Raw genomic sequence first — 26,990 nt, 5'->3', positions numbered from 1 at the left:
TATTTTTAATCCCTTTTTTGTATGGGAAATTTTATCTTGTTGATTTCTTGTAGCTTTCTGTTTGCTGTAATGTTATTGGAAAGTAAAATGTGTATTTCGATTGTAACAAAAAAGCATTTGCATAATTACTTAGCATTTCCAAAAATACTAAAGCTGTTTCTTATTGCAAAAAAGTAAATAAATAAATAAATAGGAAAAAAAAGGGAAAAGAATGTCACCAAAACCGGTTTAAGAATTGGGATTTCCCGGCTGCTCCTGAAGGCAGCATCACACCCTAATTTTTCCCTAACATCCGGGACCTTTTTCAGCTCGCCAGTGAAAACTGAAGGAGAGCAGAGGAAAGAAAGGCGGACTGATGACAGCTGTCAGAGTGGACAAAAACACTCCCATTCTGTGAAGTAAACCCGAATGGCTCTGCCCAAACACACCGAGCGATAGAGGACAGAAACCCTGGGAGAATAACTGCCTTGCTTAAAGGTGTCGCGAAGGTAAAATTATACATTTTCGACTTGGAAAAAAATGAGTCCCAGTTTGCCCTGTGTGTCTCTCAGGAGAGTCGCGGTTAGCCTCGCTGCTAACTTTGTGAACCACCCAGCTATTTATTTCTGTAGCTGGGCTTTAGCCGAAGTGTTTCTATTGCTGGATTGTCGTTGTTATCGGAGGGATTCTCGGTCAGTAAAGCGTTGGGTTTCTTAGACACACAGGAAGAGTTTAAATTGGAAAGTTTATGGTTAATTCCAGGGGTAAGGAATGCTAGTTAGCCGTTCCAGTTAGCTCTTCGGAGCTGTGGCCAAGCACGTTAAGACCAACAGGCGTTAATTGTTATCTCTTTAACCAAGGAGTAAATCAAGCTAAGGTTATTACTGAGTATTATTTACAAGCATAAGTATGTGTGGAAAGAGTAATGTTGTGTTAGCCAGTGTGTTTCTTAACGGTTCAATTGAACCCAGCTGATTATCGTTCAATAAGGTATATTTCAGCACTTTTCCGATCATAAACAGTCATTTGAAACTGTTACAAATTATATATTGGAGTGGTTTTAATTCATTCTTCTTCTGGTTGCCCGCTAAGTTTTCGACTTGTAGCTTTGAGTTTTCGATCCAAAGGAATTAGATCATGAAATATTTTAACGGAGAGCGCATAGCTTACTCTGGGTCCATTGACTCATGAGGTATTTTGTCTGCAGCAGGCAGCCTCAGTCATTGTGATGTACAGATGAATGCATTAGATTATCCTCCAATAATTCATTTCTTAAAGGGCAACATGAGTAACTACAGGTGGGTGTCAATAAATTGGAATACAATCGAAAAGTTAATGTATTTCGGTCATTTCAATGCAAAAAACGAAATTCGTATATATTTATTACATGTAGCTTGTTTTTGTTTATTTTTGAGGATAATAATGCAGAAATATTACTGTATGTCCTTCAGAATAATGTCGAAGTCGACTAATTTGTTTTCCAGCTTTGCTACAGAAGCTGCCAATAAAAAGTGCTCTGTCCAAGCATATTTATGGAAGGTTGAGTGGAAGGAAAACATGTGGTAGAAAAAGGTGTACAAGCAGCATTGATAACTGCACCTTAGAGATTTTGAACAAACCCATTCAAGAGTTGATGGCAGTTTCACAATAAGGTGGACTACAGCTGGAGTCAGTTTTTTATGCATGGATGTATCAATAATATGGGACAGCCACTCTGGAACCAGCAAAACACACTGATTTTGATAACGCTGAATAAAGCAAAAACTCGTTATTGTTATGTTGGATTTTATTTAATTTGCCTCATGGTGTCAGAAGCAGCATGCCTGAGATGGGGAGAACTGGACTGGTCTGTTGCAGAGATGAAAGTCAATTTTGCATTTCATTTATAAATTAAGGTCCCAGAGTCACTAGAGACTTTTGAGATATTATGGCAAAAAAAAAAAATATCACTTTTGATTAAATAAATTGCACTCTAAATCCAACCATTCCCAAAATATTCAGTAATAACCTCTAAATATTATTTCTGGGCTGCTAGCAACAGGTTGAATATCTTATTGCTATGCAAAGTATGAATTCAGGACAATCAACTAAACACGTCATTCTAAACAATCCTCCAATACTCTCAACACTTATTCTGGTATTATGAAGAATATAAACAGAGTATTGGGATGTGGCCTCACTTCCATCATGTTTAAATTTGGATTCTGTATTGACCCGTGTGGGCAGAACTCCCAGGTCTGGGCCCGGAAAGGTCTGTTTAATGGAGGTTTGTCTGTAAACAATCTGCTGCACTAAGCGTCTCAAATGAATAATTTACCAGTTGTTTGAATGTAATGTTTCCATGAAGCTGCTGATGTCTCATTAAAGGAGGTTTATGTAAGCCACAGTCGTTGATCAGAAACCCTAATGGGACCCGTACGTTAGTGAGGGTTGTATGGTTTGTTGCATATACAGTTAAATGTAGGAATAAAATCCACCAGCAGCCATAACATCATGACCGCCCACATTAAGGACAAGCACTGTAGCTCATCCTGTTCTATTGTGGTGTTCAGGTCTGAAAGCCCACATTCTGGCATTCCTGTGTTTGCTACATGACTCCTACCTAAACATCCAGGAAACTGGTGACGCCTCCAACAAAAGACAGATTTAGACCTGAATTCAAAGCCTTCGGCTGAATTTTTGTCATCTGCTCCTGTGTAATAGTCCTTCCATGTTTTTGTGATCATGCAGAAACAGTTACACATAGGCTACCATTTAAAATATGTCACCAAACATACAATAAAAAGTAATCCTCAAGAGAACACTTGTTTGAAGATGCACAGTAAAGACAGACAGTTTTCATTGGCTAATTTTATCTTGATTGGTTTTAATTTAATCACTTTGTCAAATGTTGGAAAGTCTGATTAGTTTTTTCTCTCTATTCATTAAATCATCAAAAGCAGGACCTCCCTTCATTTTTGGTCTGTAAATCCATCAGCAAACACTTTTATGCACTTTTTTCAGTTTAATAACAATCAAAGGAAACTTCTTTATATTAGAGCTTTCAGCACTTTTTTCTGTTTTATGCCAGTTTAAATCACAGTATTTACAGGTATGTTGGTTAAATGATTGACAATCCAATGACGTTGGTGCAAAATGTAAATTGAAGTTTAGATGGACATGCATCAAATCACAGATTTGAGAATTAAGTTGAATCACAATTATATTGTGACATTTTGTAATTTTGACAAAATCATTGCATCAACATCGAAACAAAGTTATAACACGATAAAGCAACTGATTGACTCCCTTAGTATGTTACAATCATGTTAACATTCCTGTGTACTGTGGGCATCCAAAAAGAAAACTTACTTTAGGTTTTGGAGTTTGCAGATGAAAGTTTCCATTCAGAGAAACGGTTGTTAATAATGGTATCCACAATAAATGTTTAAGATATCAACTCTGTCGTTGTTCTTTGTTTTTGAAACAGTAAAAGTTGTTATAAAGCTGCTTTTCTCTCGTATATACGGCTTAATGTTGCCTCAGCTACCTGTAGAAATCACTGCTTACGCCAGGAAGGGCTGGTGAATTTGTTTTTAATGCTAGTTTTGTGTATTTATATTGAAGAAATCAGAATTTGCCAAAGTTAAAGATTTCTAAAAATCTGATCAGGCCAGAAACGGCATTGCAACAGTGGTTCCCAAAACGTGGCACAGGGGCCCACTGGGGGTCATAGATCAACACATTTGGGTCTCGAGATCCACTTCTGAAATCAAAGAATGTTTTAAGCTGCAACATTACCATAACAGGACAAAACTCCTCAGAGGAATCTAATCGGGACATTAGTGGTCATAATATTATGGCTGATTGCAGTGTGTTTTCTACAAACAGCTGTGATGCTTGAACTTTACCTCCAACATGCTGGTGTACGGTCTCCCTGTTTCCATTGTTTACATCGTTTTCGTCTCTCTGTTTTTCTTGCAGGTGTTTTCAGCGCTGCCTTTTCTTTCCAGCTTTACATTTTGGTGAAATCTCAGCTTCTGCGCTAACATGGGGACACAAGGCACCGGTAGAAAACGAGCTCCTGTAAAAGATCGGTTCTCAGCAGAGGACGAGGCTCTGAGCAGCATCGCTCGGGAGGTGAGGTCGCCTGAGAGGAAGAGTCCTCTAATGTACCTGACGTCAATTATTCCACCCATCAGTCGATGCAAATGTGATTTAATCCAACTAAAATGTTCCTGTTTTAACTGTTTTACTCTGCCTCATTCAAAATGGAAAAGCATCGATTTGAACAGCAGCAACTTTTATTATGACTCGTTAAAGGGAAACCTTTCAGACTGAAGGTGTTGAATTAAATCAGAATCTAGAGAGAGAGAAAATGTTTTAAAGTAGCAGAACACACAAATCTGCTTTGATTTATAATTTAAGCAGGTATCAGACATGGAGCTTTTGTTATTAAATATTATGTAAAATATTTTGTCAAAACATTTGTGATTCAACAAACATTAATTTGGGAAAATGTAACAGTTTTCATGATTCCTTTAGGATAAACTTTTAAGAATATTTTATAAAACAGAAAATATTTGAGGGGAACCTTTAGGAAAAAATCAAGCTGTGATTTCTCCAGATTATCTCCACTGTGGACCTTCAGCTGACACTTCATGCCCATAAACAAACCTTTTTATGCCTAAAAAAGTGTTTTCATGAATTATGGATATAAAGTTGTAAAATCTTATGAATCATTTAACTGCGTATTATTTTTGTTGTTTGCATTTCGACCCACTTCCATTTGTTTTGATTGTGGTTTATGTTTGGACCAGTTCTGACCCCTGACTTTGATTGTTGATATTGTAAATCATATTTAGTTACAGTGAACTTAGCAGAATATTGAAAACTACTTTAAATAGTTTTCAAAGTTTATGAAACGTAAAGTTATTTCAGCATGGGTTTGAAAGCTCCGGAACCAGTCGGTCCATTTTGAGCTGCGAAGCTGGAAAAGGCGACTTGACCGCCGTCCCCTCTGTGCTGAGTCAGCATTGTTTACATTTGGCGTTTCAGCGTTGAGCTTCGTAAAACTTTCCACCCAGCACTCTGGTTTAAGAGCCAGTTTCGCCAATTTGAAGCTTTGTGTCCACATGTGGCCATTCTGGTTCTGCTGGTTAATATTTGCTGTGGTCAGAGCAGGCTGGGTCCTGGACAGCTGGTCTGAAGCTGACTGGGAAGTATTTTTGTTTGGTAGAGAAAAGCCAACTGAAGGAGAACGGGCTGCCTGGCCTGTAAAGACACGTCGGGATGATTTCCACTGCAGCTCCTTCATTCCTTTGGCTTTTTCCATAGTCAGGTTCTGCCGTTTTGTCTCATTAAAGAAAACAACCCTGGCCAGGCTTTCTGTAAAGACCAGAGTAAACCCACGGACTTCCTGGCTTTATAAAAAACATTTAAATTCAGGATAAATCTCAGGTGTTTGCCTTGTTTTGTTCGAAGTCAGTCTGGGATGTTTAAAAGCTGCAGACGGCGCTCGGCTCCGTTTGCTCTCTTTATAGTCGCGCAGGCCGATCATAGAAACATGAGTCACCCGGCCCTCCCAGTCCGCTCCTAAATCTGAATCTCTTTGTGCAGCAAAGCAAAGATTAGACCAACCGTGCAGCGAGTTCAAGGGGTCAGAGAAACGCTTATCACTTAGAAAACTAAACAGAAACAAACCCCACAGAGTGCAGCTTATGCCTGGTCGCTAGCTGACCATGCAGGCCGCATGTCTGGGCCTGGCATGCACCGCTGCTGCTGGGGATGACGGTGAATTTGAGCCTGCAGCGTCACCGGCTGCATTCTGAGGCACCTTGGGTTACTTCTTGGCTGTCAGGGTTTGAATGCCAGCAGCTTGCTAACAAACCCAGCCTTGGCTACAGCTCCACAATGATTACCTGTTGTCTGAGATTAGGATGTACGGGGCGTGCTGGTTGGCAGTGATAGCAGGTATAGGCTTCCCTCGTTGCTTGGAGGGAGTGTCTTTATGTGACGGCAGAGGATTTTATTGGCAGATCAAAAGGCCTTTGTCACAAAGGAAAGTGAAACACCTTAATCTTCAGACTGAAGATTATACACTCAGGTTTATTTAATTCCAAGAAAATCAGCCTTTCTGTTAAAGGAAAGCAGAGCCACATTTTTACATTAATGATTTCAATATAATTGGAAAAGCAAACATAAAGCAAAGCATATTATTTAAATGCTTAAAAATAGTCGGACTCAATTACAATTTATCAAGTTAATTCCAGGATGTGTTGTTAATAAATCACATTTTCATCAAACTATGTAACAACAAAATAAGCAACATTTTCAATTCAAACAGCCCAATTACTGCTAAATGATTGAACAGTGAGACATATGAGCTCAACATCAAGATATTTATTGCTTTTAATTTATTATTGATGTTATTCAACCAATAGATTCGTAGCTGGAAACTTTATTTTTAAAAAATGTGATTAATAGCCTTAAAAAAGTAAAATCTGTGTAATTAATTAATCTTAATTAACGGAGTTAAAGTCCCGACCCCATTAAAAATAGACAAAATCCGTTACTAAATGAAAACTGATAATGAAATTTGTATATACTATATGTTAAATACTTTTTTCAGTTAAGTTCTTATTTTATGAATAATTTTTTGAAGCAGTATTTGTTAAAAGTGAGATTACAAATTGAGCAGAAGAAATATTCAGACTTGATTTGCAGTCATTTCTCATGTCAGGAGAACAGAACTACTCAGCGCAACATGACCGCTACAAACCTGTAAATAAAACGGATTTCTAGCAAATCTGCAACCATTAATTATTAGAAGTAAGACAAAGTTATGATTTAGTTGGATAAGTAAATATATAAAACTCAGTATTTACAGGTGAAAGCAGGATGTTTTAGCATGAGTCTGCATTACCCTGCAGACAGTTATTTGTTGTTTATACTTTTCTCACCTCTTTCTAAACTGAAAACAGAATAATAATTGCTTTCCTTAGATTATATGAAAAATAAAATGTGGATTGTTGGTCGTCATCGGGAGCTTGTTGCTAATTGAGGAGCTGATAGCGACACGCCGGACAGGCTGCTGAGCGGTTATTAGCTGCGTGTTGGAGGCGTGCCGTGCTGCTGACGCCGTCCTGCTCAGGTTACCCTCTCAGGGCCGCGGCGTGGCCGAGGGGCGGCCGGGCCTGGCCGGGTCGGGCTATAGATAGGACAGAGACACAGAGCAGGTCGTCCTGTCAGACAGATCAACAGGTGCAGAGCGCACAGCCAGCTGTCTCTGACTCCAGGCGGCCTCCTCCTGCACTCAGTTCTTCACTTGCACTTTTTAATCTTTGCATTACCTCAGATTTTATTATGCAAAAACATGAGCATTAATTTCAGAAATTAAGGAAAATAAATGTTTCACATAATGCAAGAGATTAGATTTGAAACAGAGAAGCAACAACTATTCATTCTGCTGCAAAAAGCAATATGAGAATTCTCTATTATAGTTAAAATTAATAATGATTATTTTTGATACATCAATGAGCCAAAATCTAAAATAAGCACTTGCTAAATTATTAGGTTTTCAGACTAATCTAAAAGGGGAGAGGCTGGGTCATGTGGTATTTGTTTGGTCATGTGATGTGATGGAGATGCAGCAAAGCATTATGGGTAGTTTAACTGAAGCAGAGAACCAGTTTTAGCTGTGTGGTCGTTTTTATTTGTGTCAGACGTCTAGGAAAACAAATATGAGTTGATATTGGTTGGCAGACATAATAGCAGTATTGATTGCTGATATTGATAATATTGGTGCATTCTGACTAGCATCAATTTAGATTTAAAACTAAAGCATTTATCAATGTAGTTAAACAATCATGGTGACCTTTCCTTTATTTTTTCCATCATTTTAAACCTTTTAGATATTTAGGTTGAAGTAAGAAAAAGCCCAACCGGGGGACAGGCATTTCAAGTGACTTGGAGCTATAAATGGTGTAAATATTTAACATAAATGTTTCATCTTGGTATAGATTGATACTGGAAACTGGCTTAGGAGTGCTTATTAGGTAAGTTGACCTTGAATCATAGAGTTTTAATTAGAATTATGACATTTTTAAAGGTATATTCACACCAGAAAAGTCATTTGGTGTGCTCTTGTTGTGTTCAGACCAAAAGCGGACTTTATTTGTTTTTTTTTTTTTTTTTTTTAGTTTGGTGCAGTTTGCTTTCACGTTGTATACAAAGTCATTCAGATGTTAATCATTCCTCCTCCAAGAAATGATGGAGCGAGACAAAACATGGATGTGAAAACAAACTTACTTTGACAAAGTTCTTGTTAAGTCGTCGCGTTACCAACACTGAAGGATTAATTTTTACCATGAATACCCAGCTACGGTGGCTCGTGACGTCCAAAAGGGCGTGTATTCCATGTAGCTTATTGGATCAAGGCCGGTCTGTAGTCATACCAAATTGAGAGTGAATTGAGACCACCTTCTCTGTCTGGTTGTTTGGTCCACACCTGGGTTTGGTTGAGTGTATCCACACCTGCACAGTCTGGACGAATGTGAAAAACGAGCTCTGGGTTGGTTAAAATTTAATAATAGCAGGTGTGAACAAATCATAGCTGCGCAAACAGAAAAAATAGTTTATTTTGCCTCCTTTAATCCTGGAAATCTCAGATTTATATCTGATGTGGCACAAAAACACATTTGACAAACAAATGACATTCCCAGGTTCTGAAGTTGAACTTTGGAAGCTCCTCTCTGGTCACCAATACTGCAGCGTTTCAGAAAAACTATCGATTTTTTTTCAGTAGTTTCATCAACTTTAACCACAGCCTGCCCCTTCAGGTCCTCTGAAGCCATTTGTGATCTGAAAATCGTGGTGTTTTTGCTGTGTCCGCTGCAGGCTGTTGGTGGAACAGAAACAGCTCTACTTTTAGGCCTCTTGTGCTGGCAGTGCAGATAAGACGCTGGAATGCTGACAGTGTTTGTCTGCTGTGAGATACTGTACACATTATCTCTAGTATTTATGGACTGCCTTTTAGTTGAAGATAAAGGTCCGGGCTGCATGAACTTGGGTGCCATTCTTTGTTGATGGCATGTTTAAATAGTTTCAGCAGTATTCCCAGCATGTATTAGGTAATAAAGGAGTTGGCTACACAGAAACCTGTATGACTAAGTGGCTCCTCCCCCTGCCTGTCCAGGGGTTGTTTAAATTATAACCTTCTGCTGAGGTATTCTGTAAAATGACCTCCTGTTGGGCAGATTTTATAAGTATTACTTTTCTGCTCCCGCCTCAAGGGGTCTTTATTGGTGTTAGTCGTGTACATAAAGGCAGGATAAGTTATATTTTGTTTATAGGCAGATTAGAAACAAGTTATGTTTATAAACTGTTAGCTTCTTCCCTGCGAGGCCTTTAAATTAGCCCCCCCGAAGTTGATGGTTCACACATGTTGTTATGGATGAGAGTTACACACGACTACCTCACGGCTGGAAGGGTTCAGCAGAGAGAGCAGAGAATGCATGATGTATCCTGACATTTCCCCCAAAGTCTAAATTTGGTGCCGAGTTGCAGCATCAGGAAACGTCAGAAAATTAGTTTGACTTTTAAATGTTTTTTTTTTAAATGTCTGAAATCTATTTTTATCTTTTACCTCCAGAAATACCTGAGCATCCATTCTGATCAGATCGGTTTATTGACACTTCATTGAGTACTACATGGCATAAAACAAAACAAAATGGTGTTTCCTTGAGATCAGCAGCAGACTGGGGTGAAAAGTAGATCAAACTGAATGCAAATAGATAAAATAAAAAATCAATAAAATGGTCAAATTAAGTGTGAGACACCTTCTGAAGATGCTCAAAAGCCTAATTTAATAGTTCAAGCACCAAATGTGCATTATTGTGCATTAATGCAGAACCTAACCTCTACAATCTTCTCTATTTCTGCTGTTGGGGTTTAGCCAATCAGCGCTAAGGAGAAGGAGTACATAACTGGTTCTGCTTTGATGTTGAAATACTGATTGCATGACGACACAATCCAGTAAGAGGTGGTGAGGAATCTCTGACAATGTTCAGTGCCGTGGTCTTTTAGCCTCTCTTAAATGGAGAACAAAAGGAATTTGACTTCAGTTTCAAGTGCTCACAGCGTATAGACGTTAAGTAAGTATAAATGAGAAGAGAAGCTACCTCTCTTCTGTGGTGGCTGGTTTTTGCAGTAGGTGAAGGTAAAAGTCACCAGTTTGTGTCCAGAATGTGTGGGGTCAGCAGAGATGTTAGCTGCACTTTTCCTGACTCAGAACCTGTAGAATCCTGGATGGAGGGAAGATCCAGGCAGCTTGGGCCTGACCTGCCCTGCAAAGAACAGTTAGATCTGGAGGGACAATCATCTTATAAACCTGTTCTGATTTTACTATTCAGTAATTATAAAGTGCTCAACATGTCAGCTTTTTTCTTTAGAAAATGAATATAATCCTGTTAAACTGCAGGGCTGTATAATATTGGCTGCTCTCTCTCAAAGACACAGTGCGACATTGTAAATAATGACAAAAAAGTGTTTGTTTTTTTCTAGTAAAATATGAACTATATGTTATATAGAAAGTAATTCATGACGAGTGGGAGAAGCAGAAGAACTTCCTGTATTCTCTGGATGGATTCTGGACTACGAGTCCAGATAAGGGACAGATCTTCCCATCATGCAGGATATAAAATCCTCAGGGTGATAATCAGTCTGATAAGATCACTATGGCAACATTTCTCTAAAACAGCTTTAGTTTTATGTCTTCTTCCTCAGGTTGATTCAGTGAAACCTCATCCGCGTTTCCCAACCTCTCTCTTCTCCAACAGGAAGTCAGTGTTTTGAATACCTAAAAATACTCCTCCATTACAGTCCTGGTGTTTATCTGTGTGCTGCTCGTCCCTGTCTTTGTTTGCTGCTTGCGCCTGCGGGTCATGACCTCCAGGTTTGCCCTGAGGGCTGACAGGTGTGTTCATGTTGTGTCCCCCAGGCTGAGGCGAGGCTGGCGGCGAAGCGGGCGGCCCGCGCAGAGGCCAGGGACATCCGGATGAGGGAACTGGAACGGCAGCAGAAAGAGGTATTTACACAAAATGGGGGCAGCTTTTTCACTTTTATGGAGGTTTGGATTCCACGTCCCACAAGTTTAAAAATAAATAAATAAATAAAAATGCTGCATGTCCACAAATGAAACCAAAAGTTCTATAAATGTGGGCCAGATTTTCTTTTTCAGCGGTTTTCAGTGAGGTATGACTGTTTTTCCTGGCATCTCCTCCCTGTGTTCAGCTTTCTTACCACTCCTCCAGCAGCAGCAGCAGAAAATGGGGTCAGATCCACCAGTGGATGGTAGGAGACCAACTGAGTGCTGCTGTTTTCTTTGCCACTAACACTGTTGTGTGGGACAGAGTCCCATTTAAGCTGCACTTGACTCCCAGACTACTCTGTACCTCACAGTGGAAATATGTATTTGCTTTGGAGACATTGTGAACTGTGACTGAGTCTGTTTGGAGTGCAGGCTTCACCGTCTGGCTTTATATATGACGGTCGATTCTGCAGGAAATTGGTTTGAGTTCTAACTTTAGTTCTTTAAATTGAACTTCTTCATTCATAAACGAATGGCTTGATGTTCCAGCATATTATCAAATATCTGGTCTGTGTGCTCCAAGCTTTAACAGCTAAATCAACTCGACACTTTCTATCCACTCATTGTTATCTTTGCTGACCTTCTTTCCCGACTCCAGGCTGAAACAGAAAAAGCCAGAGCCTCTAGTAGTAGTAGATCCAGCAACCATCATCACCGGGTCTGTATCCTCCTCCACACATTTCCTCTTTATCTCCACTTACTTCCTGTCTTCCTTCATCACCCTCTGTCCTCTCTCCCTTTCCGTTTGTCCACTCTGTGTTTCCACATCGACCGGGGCAGGATGACGACCTTTTGTCAGTCCGCAGCTATAGGGTGTGTACAAACGAACGCGGATGTGTGGAAGTTGGTTTTTTGTGTAAAACACATTCACATTATTCTTTTTTAATGTATGCTCACATTTATTTTATATTCAAAGTCGACATCTTCATCCGTATACGACCTGGGCTCCATCAAGAGTCGATCCAGTTCCCGTAGGAAGGACGTCCTGGTGCGTCACTGCAACACTTTAGTACAGCTGCATGAATGTGGCCTAATTACCAGCAGAGTCCAAAGTCCTAGAAGGGGTTGGAGCATTCAGCTACGCAAATGAGCCAGACATATTTTGCTCTATAGGTGATTGTATAGGAAAATTATTCTTCAGTACCCGTTTTTTAGTGGTCTTCATTTTGTTGGAACCATTTTCAGGATCTGTTTCCAAAACTTTACATAGAAAAAATAAATCTCATGAGGTTTTATGTCATAAGGCACAAATTGGGAAACGTAGAGGGCTCACAAATGTAATGAAAAGTCTTGGTAACTTGTGCACAAAACTAATGAAAAGTTGCTAATTGTAAATCCAAGATCAGGACTTAGTTTCACTGCCAACTGTAAAGAAACAAAGTTTTAGTCATAAACTTTCTTAGTACTTTTGAAAGTTTTCAAATCATCGCACCTATGGAATCACATTCCTGCCAAAAACCCTTAAGAGCATATGAAACAGTAACAACAGTGCATGTATTAATTGAGAGAGCGCATCGCTCTGATTGGGGTTAAAGTGGTAAAAAAATGTCTCCTCCATCCACCTGGATGCTCTTAGCAGAAAAACTATGCTCCCTTTTCTAAATGGGAATATTTGTGTTTATGGCGCTATGAATACTGTGCCATGCAGTTTGTTTTTTATCATAATCTTTATTGTTGTCACAACAATACCACAAAATATTCTGCTAAAATTCTAAGTCCATATCAGCCACAGATAGAGGCTATAATATTATTTTACTGTATGGAGAGTAATCATCTTTACTGCTTTCATTACTGCTGGTATTTGGTCCAACAGCTAATCTACTGGTTTGACCTGCAACTAGAGCAAGCTGTGCTAAGCTCTAATTTCCAAGGCAAATCAAACACACCATAACTCCTTAACTGGATGTAGTGGCGATGCTTTCAGATTGTTGTTGCAATACCTTCCCTTCAGACATGTTTACACGTGCAGAAAGATCTCTGAAAACAAATATAGTTTGTTTAAACTACTGGAGTTTGGAAAACCTGCATGTGGAATAAATTTTCCCCAAAAATGCTCCAACCCGGCCTGTAATGCATATTTCTGGGGTAATCAAATCACTTTGAGCATAACAAAGGGTTCCATTCATACCATCGCTAGAAGCATTATAGGTCCATTTCAAATGCAACTTCACATTTTGGCAGCAGCGTCTTCACCTTACAGGTAGTGAAAGGCACACAGCAGAGTGGCTCCCTCCAGCTGCTGTAGATTCATCTGACATTGAAAGTTTGTTTACCGTATAAGTCATACACCATTCCCATTCGGAAAAATTCAAGTTCAGACAGGCTTGTTTTCAGAAGGGAACCGACTAACCCGAGTCTTTGAAGGCAGAATGCTGTCTGGTTGCTGAAGCTGTTCTCATTAGATTACTATAAGACATTTTGTCATTTGTTTTTGAAATCTTTTGGCTAGCTTCCCTAAGAGATCATTAGTGATCTGTTATTCAAGTTCTTAAACCATCAGATTGGTGCAGAGTGTTATTCTAGCCGTTCAGCTTTCAGAGTTTCAGGAACTGCTGATCATTCATGGAACTTCTTTAAAAATGTGGACACTGACATTAGCGTTGGGGACGTCTGTGCTGCTGCAACATGTTTAGCTTTGAGATGCTATTTTAGGTTTGAATAGCTTCTTTGCTGGCTAATCACTGTTAGCACAACTTGAACATAACAATAATGGGATGCCTTTTCTAGCATCCCATTAAATGATTTTTTAATTAACCTCTGGTGGGCCAAAAGAAGCGGCTTGTTGTCCATGGTTGTTGCTGACTGCTTGTGCTCAGATTTATGGGAGTGAATACAAAGGTACAGACGTTAGTGTAGAAAAAAAAGTGATTATTTGTGTTTAAAATTGTTAATGCTTTAAATTCTATTTAATTAATTAATTAATTAAAATGATTGCGTAAAAGTCCCAGCTCTGCAATAAAACACATTTATTCTTCCAGTTATCTTACGTAAAACATTTTAGTTGTTTTCATTTCGATAGTTTTGAGAGATGCTGCTCCTGTTTTACAAGTTGTGAGATGTAGGTGCTGCTTCTTTAGTTTTCACATTATGACTGCAGTAACAGGTGGGGGAGGGGGAGAGCTGCATCATTCTCTGATCTATACAGACTGAGAAAACCTGGTTCACTCCCATGCTTCATTAAAAAGACTAATTGTGGTTTTGAAACCAACAGCATGCAGTGACCTCTGTCCCTTCAGTGTCGTGTGTGTGGTGTTAAAGCAGCGTGTGTGTGCGTGCGTGTGTGTGTGTGTGTGTGTGTGTGAGTGACCATCTTCTCAGACCTTCTCTCTCTTTAGTCTGACGGCCTTTCCTCCAGCTCCCTGCTGAAGAGTTCCCGTTCCACCGTATGTCCTTTGACTTCATCCAACATGTCTTTCTGTAATTTTTATGGTTTTATAAATGTTCCTCTGTTTCCTCACTGTCCTGCTTGTTTTTCCTTCTTCCTGCCTTTCCTGTGGCTCAACAGAGTTCTGTGTACAATGACCTGCGTGGCCAAAAAAGGGCTTCCTCCTCCAAGAAAGGGCTGCTGGTTAGTTTATCACAGCTCCAGCTCTGAGCATCGGCGCCGCCATGCTGGTCCAGATTCGTAGAAGCTTACAGTGATTTTCTATATCAGGCTCTTTGCCTTTTATAGACCTGACTAATCACTGCTTTGTGCATCTAATAAATGCCATAGTCTGACCCTGGAGGTTAGCATCTGCAGCGCTGCAGCTTGTTTGAGTCGTATTCTGTTGTTGCTCTCTTAGACTGGACTGTACCACGATCAGAGGAACTACAGCAGCCTTACGAAGACCAAACCACCAGCCCTGTCCTCCACCTCCACCTATCAGCCCCGGGTTGGTCTCCATCTCTGTGTCATTCGGCTAAAGTGGGCCTTGGTCGAGCTGTACATCCATTAAGGCATTAGATGTTTACCTACCTAACTTGGTCATTACAGTAGGACCACAGCCGCCAACAAATGGCTAAAATTTGCTTGAGACCTCCTTTAAAAACACAAATAATTGATTATTTTATTAACTTAAACCCCAAATATATTAGTACCCATTAATGGACACCATGGAAAATATCTTGGTGCTACAGCAGATGCTAACATCTACCGTCTTCCTTATATCCAGTCAGTTCCAAGAAAGATAAATGGAGCTCCTGGATTGGCTGCCTTTAAAACATCAGCCAGTAGCAGGTCAAGTAGATCGTTTCAACTTCCCAAGATGAATTTTCTTTTGGTTACTTTAAATCTACTCTACAAAAAATCTGCAAAAGGCAAATTTTCCCAAATAATTTGGAGCTGCAAAAAAAAAAGCTGCAAAAACTGGGCTACAAACAGGCTGTGGTTGACTGTGTAGCTGCAGTTATGAATATTGTTTCAATGCGCTGACATTTTTTTAAAGTTTGGGAAAGTAGGTTTTATTGCCAAAACGGAAACTGAGTTTGGAAAATGTTTGAGTTTCCAGGTTCTAGTCTGTTATTTAACATAGAAATCTGAATTTTATCAGGTGCTAAAATTTGATCTTCTACATAAAAACTCGAGTTTTTATTCAACTCAATGATCCATTTGTTTTTTTCTTAATTTGACATCCTAAAATAACAATTTCACTTAACTTTTTTTTAACTTTAGTCTCTCTGGTTACAGTCCAAAGAATTGACACTACAGCTTTTTTATTTATTTGCAGCAAAACATTAAAAGTAATGATAGTTTAATGTAACAAGTACTGTTCTAATTTTTTTCCTCTATTTGTCTCAACCTTTAAAAATAAAGCTGGTTTTGTCCAGAGAGACTTGGCGCCGTAACGAAGCTGCTACTTTTGTTACTTCACAGTTTGTAGAACATGCCGATAATAAAATCTAACTAGGTGATTGTTATGGATTTAAATCTTCAGATTTTATTTAAACTGCTGGAAAATGTAGAAACTAGTCTGGAATTGAATCCACTGAAACGTTTGAATTCTGGACGTTTTGCCCGTCCTGCGTAGAGACTGTCCTGATTTGGCTGGGACAGTCTCTCAACACTCTGAAGTTTAACGGCCTAAAAGTGACTCGCTCAGCAGAATCATCGTCCTGTTTCCACTTCACTTCTCTCACCACCACAGCATCCCTCCTTCCTCTGCTCTGACTTCTTTCCCATCACCCCTTCCTCCCACACAGGCCTCCACCTCCTCCTCCTCCTCCACCGTCGGTTCGGGTCTGTCTCGCAGCTACAGCATGGTCAGTTCGTGTCGGTGTGTCCGTGAGATATTGGATGAGTGGATTTATGTCTCCGATTGTTGAGAAATCCGTTCGTTAGTTTCTGAGAAGTTGAGTGTTTTGTTGCAGATCAGTAAAACAAATAGTCAACTTGTAGCGATTTAGGAAATTATTTTCCTTTTAAACTTTTTCACATTTTACTGGGATTTTAACACCAAGTTGTGCATAATTGTGCAAATTTTTGTACAAGAAAAATTAAGTGTGGTATTTGTATTTAACCCCCTTTACTCAGATGCTCATAATTAAAAACCAGTTGAGATATTGGATTTTACTTCCTTGAAGTAATTGGTAATCAGATTAATTTAATCTCAGTTTAATTCTACCTAGTCTCTGCAGTGAAGCATGGTAGTAGCAGCATCATGCTGTGGTTGTGCTCTTCTTCAGCAGGGACAGGGAAGCTAGCTAGTTAAAATGGATGAAAGGAAATTGTTAGAATGGCCTAGTCAAAGTCCAAGACTTCTTCACAGATTTTATCTGTACAGTTTTCCTCAGTTTGAGCCTTGAAAATTGAGTAACAATGTTTAGATCTGTAAAATTCATGTGGACATAATCCGAAATTAGTTTAAAATGCATCTTACTTGACTCTCCATATATGTTTATTTAAATAGATGGAGGGAATAACTCCAGGTTATTTTATGGAGTTGTCAGGTTACCAGTAGGGTTCTCCAGTATTTTGGGGATCAGAGGCTGAATAGTTTAGAAACTCCTACCCTGACGGACTTAAAGCTATAACTTTGATTCTTTAAAGTACTGACTTAATGAGCCTGGATAACGATCCAAGTCTCACTTTTCAGACTTTATTTAGAAGATATTTTTTAAACCCTTGCATGGTTGGTGGTTGTAATGTGCTGAAATGACGAGGAAGCAGTGTGAATACCTGAGCCAGGGTGTGAACGGGTTTCTGTGCTGCATGGCCTACAGAGAGTGATTCTACTCCACCCAGTTGAGTGTTGCGTCAACCATCAACATTCCCTCCTGCTTTGTTGCTGAGTCCTGTATTGTCTCCCACGTGTTTCCCTCAGGCCTCTATTTACGATGACGCTGGTCTTTACGGCTCGGGCTACGGTTCAAGAGCTGTAAGTCCTCTCAATGTTTATGGAAGCAGGTTTTTGTTTTTTCTGCCATCGTTGTCCCATGTCTCATTCCTCACTTTGTTCCCAGCCCTCTGAACTGAGCTGGTGCTCCTCTGGGGCCAGCTCCACACGCAGCAGCCCTGCGGTGAGCACGCTAAACCCACCGCCACCCTGCATGACCACTCCAACACACCGCTAATGAGCTGACGCATTTCCTGTTAGGGACTAGGATCCATACTCATACTGCAGTTTATTACAGAAAGTTTCATGCAACAGACCTACTTTTAGTTTTTTTTCTTACCATCTGTGTGTGTGCGTGCGTGCGTGCGTGCGTGCGTGTGTGTGTTGTATGTGTGGGCATTCGTAGCACTCCTCCTCAGATGATGACACTGTCAGCAGCGTTTCCCAGGAACGCTACAGCCGAGGCCGGAGGGACAGCACGGTGAGCTGCTGCAGCTGGACTCCACCGAACCGCCTCTTTCACTGCGGTTCCAATCAGAGATGCACCAATAAACTGGCAGAAGATCTGATTTATCTCTCTGTCAGAACATCAAATACTGACAAAATTAGATTATTTTCATTTTTTCAAAATTTATGAAATGCAAGAAAACCAAAACTGCAACTATCTTTGGTTGACAAACAACAAGAAAAAGCATTTTTAAACAGAAAGAAGTTTGATAAAACTTTGGGTTCTTTTCTTTGAATGGCCCGATATCTGGCATAGACGATGGATGCGTTGAAGCCTAAATGGGAAAAATCTTGGAATTCAAAACCTTCAGCTCAAACAAACCAGAAGTACATTTTTCTTTTTATTATGTTATATTGTCCTTAGGATAAAACCCCCCGGATATTATCAAAAAACTAATTTACAAATGAGATTGAATTAGCCTGTGGTTAGCACACTTCCGCTAATAGCAGAGCTAATTTTTCATTTAACACTTCTGTATTTTTTGCTAACCTTGACGATGTTTAGCTTTAGTTTTACATAGGTTTTAATATCCAGTGGGTACATTTTGAATCATATGTTTGCTGCTTTTTACGTCATACATTTTTTTAGAAGTTGGCTTCTGCCTTATGTATGTTTAGTCATGTACAATGATTGAAAATGTATTTAAATATGAATAATCATGGTTTTAAAAAGCCTTAAATCAGAACCACTCTGATTGGTGCATCTCTAGTTTGGATATTTTCAGGTTTTGTAGCTTTTTCTTTCATTCAGCTTCTTTTTAAATCCTGAGTTTACAGCTGTTTCCCGTCGGTTCTCTTTTCTCTTACGTTTTCTGCCACTGTTCTCCTCTTCCTCTGTGTGAGTAGTCGTCTGACTTCTCTGACATTAGCGAGTCGGCTGCTGATTACTTCAGCCGCTCCAACCGAAGGGGCAGCATTGTGTCTGACCTTGACGAGTTGAGCATTCCAGATCTGGACGCTGTAAGTGTCTAAACCGAGATCGCATGTGTGCGCCTGGAAATGCAGTGCAGTACTGAGTAAACCCGAGTTCTGGTTGTAAATTATAACATCTAGTGTTCAAGACTCAACTGAAAACATGAACTAATAATGTTCAAGGTGAAAGAGGTTGTGTGGACTGCATCAGTGTGCAGAAGCATGCACTCAGATAGCAAACATTTTGCTCGTTTTGTTTGTGAACATGCAGCACTTTTCCCAGACTGATGGTTCTGTTTGAACTAACTCCTGATTCACAGGTGACCCGACGACCCCAAGCATGACTGCACTTATGGTCTCCAACTCATTTAACAATCTGACTTCTCTCTCCTGCAGCTGGATGAAAAATGTGACAAGCAGTATACAGATTATAGTCGGGTAAGTAAGTTTAGTTCTAAAATTTATCATAATCACACACCAAGTCTGCCTCAGACTGCAGCATCTGACAAACTTCTGCTTTATGAACCTTTTTGCCATTTAAAAATTGAATCGGGAACAAAACACAGATTTCCCACAATGCATGGCGCATCAGTTATCTTGATGTCTGAGCTGTCAACAAACCATTGTCTGATGTTCACGCAGTCAGTGGAGATTATCAGCTTGTCTGTCAGGTTTTAAAACTGTGTAGGACCAGGTGACAGCGCCCCCTTCAGGAGGATTTAAAGAGGAAAGCGTTACAGTGGATAGAAAATGTCTTAATTAAAAAATTGTAAAATAAAACAAAGTGTGCTTGCACATTTTTTGAAAACAACTTTTAGTTCAGTTTTAGCAGTAAGTATTTGGAGTCAATCAGCCTCCCCCATGTTGACTGAACTCCACTTTCTGCCTAAACGGTAACCTCCTGTTGCTGTTATCACAGTATTTTTCGGTGGAAATGCTGCTATTATGGTGACTTTCTTCCTTTTCTTTCCATTCATTTAAAGTGCCACTTTAGTTTTAGCAATATCTTCCATTTCCAGTGTTAAGTTACAAAATTAAAGTTTTCTGGTTTTTGAGAGGGTGAACTTTCATTTTTATGCCATTATCAGTATATTATCAGCCGTTTTCTTCAGGATCCTGTAAGTGTCTGAGAAGTTTAGGATGCTCTTCATTGTTTTTGTTTAATATTTCAATAAAACTTGAGTTTCTGTTGCGTCCCCAGCCGTCTTCCCGCTGCGCCACGCCCGGCCTATCAGCAGCCTCCCTGGCGTCGCTGGGCGGGACGTCGTCACGGCGAGGGAGCACAGACACCGGTAGCATCTACGACCCTGATACGAGTCTGAGTGAACTGCGGGTAAGACACTTACTGTCTCACATTCTCAATATGACCACATACGTTCCCACTCATCTCTTCAGATCTCTGAAATACTTCATTTATGTTCCTCCTTCCTATAAAAGACTCGTTTCTTTTAAGCGTTTCATCCTGTGAGCATGGGACGACTCGACGTCTGCGAAGCTGTCCCTTTAAATCTGGCTTTTGGTGTTTATGTTAGCTGGACTGTCTGTGAACGGCTGAATGGATGCTTTCTGTTTGCTTTTCACCCCAACCGTTCCTCCATGTGCTCTGCAGGATATCTATGAGCTAAAGGACCAGATTCAGGATGTAGAGGGGCGGTACATGCAGGGGCTTAAAGAGCTGAAGGTAGAGGGGCTGGAGCTCAAAGCATGTCTTCTCCCACTCCTCTGGCATCACTAACCTCTCCTACCTCTCGGTCTGTGCTGTGTGGTGAACCTCTACTGCATGGTCTTGCATCACTTCCTGTTTTGATATGACGCTGTGGCTTTAACTGGCTCCACCTGCGGTCTGATGGGAGTCTTGCATCCCTGGTTGCTATTGGCATGGTTCAGCAAGATGAAACACTTTCTATCTAGTGATAAGAGTTTACTAACAGCCTGGTTACCGACTGTTCCTGGCAGAGTTTGATGCTTTAACTGTCTCCTGGAAAACTTCCATCTTCTCTCTTTCAGATTCGGTTTTCACCACACCACCTTGTTTCATTTCTGAAAGTGATGCAATGCTCTGTGACTTCACTGGACCTTTCTTCACATATGGCTCAAAAATGACTTAAGAAAATATAAGCACAGCTGCTGGTCATTTGCCCCTTTTTCTGTTTTCTTCCTCTGTTTATTTTGGTTTTGCACTTTATTCTGGTAGGGACCAGATCTGATTATATCTGCTTTCCCAGATGTTGATTTTAAAGTATTTTCTGAGGTGTATGTGTAGATGCTGCGTCCATAGCAACAGAAATCCTCCACACATGAATCAAAATGCTGAATTACCTCCTTGTCATACCAGCAAGTTCTGCAAAGGCCTGTTCATTACATTGACTTGATTCACGTTTGTAGGAGCAGGGATTCATCTAGAGCTGAAACCATTATTCGAATTAATCATGACTAATAGATTATTTAAGTAATGATTAGTTTAGATAAATTTTTCTGCAGCCTCCAACAGGTTTTCACTCATTATCGCAGTGTTTTGGGCTTCTTCCGCCTTCCCATCGCAGCATAATGCTGCCACTGTGTTTCACAGCATCAGTTTATCAGGAGCTGCTTTTCTTGGATTCGTCTTGGTCGAATGCATTTCAACCTGGTCCAACCAGAATCCATGAAAATTAAGTTTAGAAAATTTGCACTTAGATCTGAGAAACACTTGCAGGTAGGAAATATTAATTGAATGTGTGTGAAATGGACACAAGGGGTTAGAAAACGGAGGTGAAATTGATAAAGGGGCAAATCGACCATTAAAAAATGTACAGAATCTGTTCTATACATAATCTCGCCCTGTGTGAAGTGTTTGTCTACTTTAGGTCAAAAACATGTTTCTTATGCTACTTATTCACCTGTTGCATGTTAACACAGCTTGTAGATGAACTTCCTGCGTTTCACTCTAACCTGCTTCCTAACTTGAATCAGGAGTCGCTCACAGAGGTGGAGGAGAAGTACAAGAAAGCCATGGTGTCGAACGCACAGCTGGACAACGACAAAGGTAACCTGATCTACCAGGTGGACACGCTGAAGGACGTCGTGGAGGAGATGGAGGAGCAGATGGCCGAGATGAGGAGGGAGCTGGACGACAAGTCAAAGGTCAGTCGGGACGTCCAGTTTTGACTTTGCCTTCCTAAAGACGCCCAGAGTTAAAGTGTTGCTTCTTGTTTCAGGAACTAGAAAGACAGAAGCACACATGTTCAGTCCTGCAGCACAAACAAGAGGAGCTGAAGGAGGGAATCCGCCAGAGAGACGAGCTCATAGAGGTACGCTGCAGAGAAACATCTGATCAGGGTTCTCTGGAACTGGCCCTTCTTCCCCTTTCTGCTCCATTTGACTCCTTTCTCCTGTTTCCGCCTCTGTGTCTCTATGGCCTTCTGCACACGTAGCCGGGTCTTGAGAAAAACTAATATCAACGCCACATCACTTAAAAAAACACAGGATCAGTTTCAGAAACATTTTCATCCACATGGATCCGCACTAATCTGCCCCTGAGCGTCGATCTAGACATGCCACACCCATAGGGGGCAGTGTGGTGCTAAACCAAAACCTGTCAGCCAATCAGATTGCTTCTAAACAACCATGACTTCCTGTTAGGAGTGAAACCTGAGCCAGGACAGATCAGGGTTTGTACGGTTGCTACAAATCCTTGAAAATGCTTGAATTTCATTTAGGTGTTTTCAAGGTTTTGATTTCTGCATAAAATCCTTGAAAGTGCTTGATAATAAAACTTGGTTTTGTAACAATCTAATGCTGGATTAAAAACCTGGGAAACCAGACATTTCCATACACCTACACTTGTTTCCTCACTGTCTGAAGTTAAATCAGACAAACCTTTTCTTTTGTAGGTCAGTCAGAATTACTAAAATTATTTCTATGTGCCAAATGCCAGAAACATTAGCAAGAAAATGTATTTACTTTTCTTTGTTCAAACATTTAATTTGAGCAGGAAGGTATGGGAAAAGTGTACAAACCCTGTTTTAAGTAGCATAGTAGAATATTAAGATGTTAAAACACAAACAGCATTTTTTGGGAATTACCTCGAAGCAAATATGTGGATATATTGGTGCGTTATTTGTTCCTCTAAATCTCCATTTTCCCACCTACACATACAGAGTTTTCTCAAATCTCCACTTTGGTCAGTGTTTTTATAAATAATCATTAATTAATCAGATTTTTTTGTGTTAAACAAAACACATCAATATATTAGTTTTCCCAGATATCGGCTGTGTATGGCCTCAGTGTTTTCATTTCACCTCTGCTCCACTGAACGTCTCCTGTTCTCCCTGCTGTTATCTTGCTGTTGCTGAACGACGCTCCAGGAGAGCCAGCGAATGCAGACTAAGTTAGACGGCCTCACCAGAGAGGTGTTTGACCTGCAGGAAACCATAAACTGGAAGGACAAAAAGATGGCGGTAGGAGGGCTGCTGTGACGGACAGCATGACGGAAACCCTCGGACCTGCTCACATGCACAGTCTGGGGTTTTGCATGTCATAACGGCGGTTAAACCTGCTGACTGTCTGGAGGCTTGCGGTGACATCACTCTGATCTTAGATCCTCCAGCATGACAGGCATGTTCCACCTGTGCATTACTACAGCCGTTACATCATGAAGCGCCTCACTTCCTTTTAATCTGAACCCTTTTACGTTACATGCATTGCTGTAAGGATGCACTCTGCTTGGGATTTCTCTCATTTTGACGCAATGCAACCATAAGCTTCACTGCATTTAATAAGACCTTTGGGGGAGAGCAACACAAATTAGTGCAGAGTTGTAAACTGGAAGGAAGCACTGCATGTTTTAGTTTTTTTACGCATTAAAATGTAAAAAGTGTGGATTTTTTTTGTCTGGGCTTTGACTAGGCCATTAGTAACAAAAGTGATATTTATCGCTGCTTTGTAATTATTGCTACTGTTTTTCATTGTGGTGCTTCACCTCTTATGATTTGAATTTAGGAGCAGAAAATACCCCCGGTGTTTTTGTCCCAGCTTGGCTTCTCATGGTTTTCTTCATGGACTTTATGAATCCCTGCAGCTCCTCCAGAGTCACCTTGGCCCCTTGGCTGCTTTAGATGGACGTCCATGTCTTGATATGTCTCCAGTCTCTCCCTGATCAGTGGATGGATTGAACACTTCAGTTATGCAGGACTTGTTTTGGTTTTTCACACTAAAATCCTGATAAATTTGACAAAATGGCGGCGTGTCTGCATGTGAATTTGCTCCTGTCTCCATCCCTCTGCATGTGGTGCTGTGCTGCATGTCTGTCTAGACATCTGTCCAACTTTCTCCTCGTGTCCTCTCTTCTCTCGTGTGGCCAGGCCCTAGAGAGGCAGAAAGAATACTTTGATTGCATTAGGAATGAGAGGGACGAGCTCAGAGATGAGCTCGCCAGCATCAAGGGGAAGTCCAGAGGCGCAGAGGTAGGTTCAGCCAGGTGGACGGTCAAACCGAACCTCTGCTTCCATCCCGTCTGTTTGTAACTCTTCACTTTCTGGTTTCTTATTCCTCCAAATGTGCTGATTTAGTTTTATTTGTTGCTGTTTTGTTCAACTTCTGGTTTCAGTTTAATCTTTATTCTCCTGGTAAAAACATGCAAAACTGTCTGTGATTGCTGTAGCTTAAGCTGGCACTGAAAAATATCTGAATTTAAATAAATCTAAGTTTACAAAAATGTTGTTGAACAAATGAATCTGCATCTGTTTGCTCACCACAGTGGGTTTTTTTTAATAATCTGTTTCAGAAACACGGCCTGGTGATAATCCCAGACGGGACGCCCAACGGAGACGTCAACCACGAGCCTCTTCCCTCAGGAATCACCCTGGTAACCCAGGAGGCCGCCCAGGTGCTAGAGTCTGCAGGCGACGGCCCACTGGGTGAGTCACGCCGCCCGTCACCCATAGCAACGCTTTGTGAAGCCGCTGACCGTCGATTGGTGCAATGTCCCTCCCGTCCTGCAGATGTCAGGCTACGGAAACTGGCGGACGAGAAAGACGAGCTCCTGGCTCAGATCAGGAAGCTGAAAAGCCAGCTGGACGAGGAGAAGCAGAAACACTCAAAGGTGGATGGAGCGTTCCCAGACGGGGAGAACATGGAGAACGGTACAGATCTGCACTTCATCGAGATGCAGAGTGAGCTCACTTCCTTCCAGAACCACAACACGAACCATAAAATCACTCTGCATGTCCAGCCTCATTGCTCTGCTCTTCATCCTCCTGTAGGAGATGCCAACAGACAGATTAGTGAATACAAGTTCAAGCTTTCAAAGGCCGAACAAGAAATGGGTACAATGGAACAAAATGTAAGTTATCAGCCAATCAGATCGCTGTCTGACAGTTTCCTTTGATCTCCAAAGCTGCAGCGCCTCGCTGTGTAACTATGGTAACATTTAATGTACCATAGTTCTTGTAATGCTACAAAAAGTTAGCGCTACACTTATTAGCTTTATGCTAAATCCAATTAAACGTTCCATTCATTGCTAACGATGAGTCTTGCCAAGGAATTAAACACTTCCTGTTTTTGTTATCAGTTTCTCAGATCAAAATTAGTCGCATAAAATTCAGTATTTTTCAGTTTGTGAATTTTTTTAATGGCGATCCATTTAAATTCTCAAATATCTTTGACCTGTTGGAAAGACTTTAACTTTAATTGATTCATGTTTATTTTTAGTGGCAGACGCGAAAACTTGTAAAATATTGATTATTATAAATATTAATAAATCATAATTTCATCAGCTCAAGTAGATTATGTCTGAAGCCAATCTGCATAATAGACAGAAATATGAAATAAAAACTGAATAAAGAATAAATTCATGCAATAATGCACGTAATGGATCAAAACAATAAATCCGTTTGATCTAAACACATCAAGCAGCAGCTTATTTGATGTGCTTGATTTTGATGATGTAATGTTTGTTCAACTGCTGACTGTATGGTGTTTTATTCATGTCTTTATAATTTTGTATTTTTATTATGTAAAGCACTTTGAACTACTTCATTGATTCTACTTTAATACTTTTTTTAAATTAGGTAAATTTTTATTACTTTTTTCTCTTGTGAAACAATCCTTAGAAAATAACCTGAAAGTGTCTGAATCTACAGGAATCAGATTCATCTGGGAAAAACCTGATCAATTTCTAATAGTTAATAGTCATAAAAGTGTAGTGGTAAACATAAAGTAAGCTCTCCTGTGTGTGTGTGTGTGTGTGTGTGTGTGTGTGTGTTCAGATCAGCCGACTCGAAGGCCAGGTTGCCAGGTACAAGGCAGCATCCGATAACTCAGAGAAAGTAGAAGACGAGCTCAAGGCCGAGAAACGGAAACTCCAGAGAGAAGTAATCTGATTACTCTGCGTTTTTCTGACGTGTCGCGGCCGAATGCCTGTTAACCTGTTCTCTTCCTCCTCCTCTTCCTCACAGCTGCGCACGGCTCTGGATAAGATCGAGGAGATGGAAATGACCAACAGCCACCTGGTGAAGCGCCTGGAGAAGATGAAGGCCAACCGGAACGCCCTGCTGTCCCAGCAGTGAGGCCGGCGCCGCGACCTCTGACCTCCCACTGCCACACTGCGCCTGAAGCTCACTCTGCTCTCAGCTGCAACACCTGGAGACGTGTAGCTAACCAAAAGACTTCCAACCTTGTTGCAGAGGGAAACAAATCTGAACTTTTTTTGTTGTTGTTTTTGGTAAAGTTGGGATTTGGTCCGGCTCTTCTGGAGGAACGACTGGGAAACCAAACTGGTGGAACTGGGAGATGCAGCTGAGGAAAACCTCAGGTCACGTTTCCCCCTCTGGCCGGGTGCTTGGCTCTACTTTCTGACAGGTTGCATGAACGGGTCTAATGATGCTTTTAAACTTAAATCTACTTGCTGCTCCAGGTCTGCAGCTTCCCAGCTTCCCTTCACGCAGTGAAGTGCCTTTTTCACTTTAGGAGACACGGGGAGGGGCGCTGCACCGCTCAGTGAATAAGATAATTGTTTGAACAGGTACGGTATGATGTATTTAAAATAATAAAACAACGGGGGTGCAGTCATGGTGTGAAAGTATATAGAAACAACTGTGTCTGCTGCAGTTTCTTTGAAATTTTTTCAAATATTTAAAGATTTCTGGAGAATAAATGTATGATTTACAGAG

The 26,990-nt window shown here is 40.6% G+C and overlaps 1 protein-coding gene across 6 annotated transcripts; it reads left to right on the top strand.

The window, feature by feature from the left end:
- The first annotated feature begins 282 nt into the window (after positions 1 to 282).
- Positions 283 to 26,989, top strand: lrrfip2 (leucine rich repeat (in FLII) interacting protein 2). 6 transcript variants are annotated; one of them, XM_007579238.2, is made up of 27 exons: positions 283 to 488; positions 3,943 to 4,098; positions 10,958 to 11,044; positions 11,251 to 11,310; positions 11,706 to 11,765; positions 11,888 to 11,920; positions 12,024 to 12,095; positions 14,443 to 14,490; positions 14,613 to 14,675; positions 14,893 to 14,982; positions 16,289 to 16,348; positions 17,410 to 17,463; positions 17,549 to 17,605; positions 17,828 to 17,902; positions 18,775 to 18,888; positions 19,237 to 19,278; positions 20,042 to 20,173; positions 20,450 to 20,521; positions 21,793 to 21,963; positions 22,038 to 22,130; positions 23,187 to 23,279; positions 24,183 to 24,284; positions 24,605 to 24,737; positions 24,822 to 24,992; positions 25,083 to 25,162; positions 26,088 to 26,192; positions 26,277 to 26,989. In XM_007579238.2, exons 2-27 carry the CDS (start codon positions 4,009 to 4,011, stop codon positions 26,385 to 26,387), a joined length of 2,268 nt encoding a protein of 755 aa, XP_007579300.2. In that variant the 5' UTR covers positions 283 to 488; positions 3,943 to 4,008; the 3' UTR covers positions 26,388 to 26,989. The 6 variants fall into 6 exon arrangements, with proteins under 6 accessions (XP_007579300.2, XP_007579302.2, XP_016520293.1 ...); XM_007579240.2 differs by lacking the exon at positions 20,450 to 20,521; XM_016664807.1 differs by lacking the exon at positions 23,187 to 23,279.
- Position 26,990: the final 1 nt, after the last annotated feature.

Source organism: Poecilia formosa, unplaced genomic scaffold, assembly GCF_000485575.1.
Source record: "Poecilia formosa unplaced genomic scaffold, Poecilia_formosa-5.1.2 Scaffold513, whole genome shotgun sequence".
Classification (NCBI taxonomy): Eukaryota; Metazoa; Chordata; class Actinopteri; order Cyprinodontiformes; family Poeciliidae; genus Poecilia; species Poecilia formosa.
This window is presented reverse-complemented; position numbering and strand designations above follow the sequence as displayed.

Excerpts from the sequence above, each read along its gene's own strand:
- lrrfip2 (XM_007579238.2), top strand. The coding sequence starts at position 4,009 with ATGGGGACACAAGGCACCGGTAGAAAACGAGCTCCTGTAAAAGATCGG. Across the intron at positions 17,606-17,827 it reads CCACACGCAGCAGCCCTGCG|CACTCCTCCTCAGATGATGA; the intron begins GTGAGCACGCTA and ends GGGCATTCGTAG. Across the intron at positions 20,174-20,449 it reads CGAGTCTGAGTGAACTGCGG|GATATCTATGAGCTAAAGGA; the intron begins GTAAGACACTTA and ends TGTGCTCTGCAG.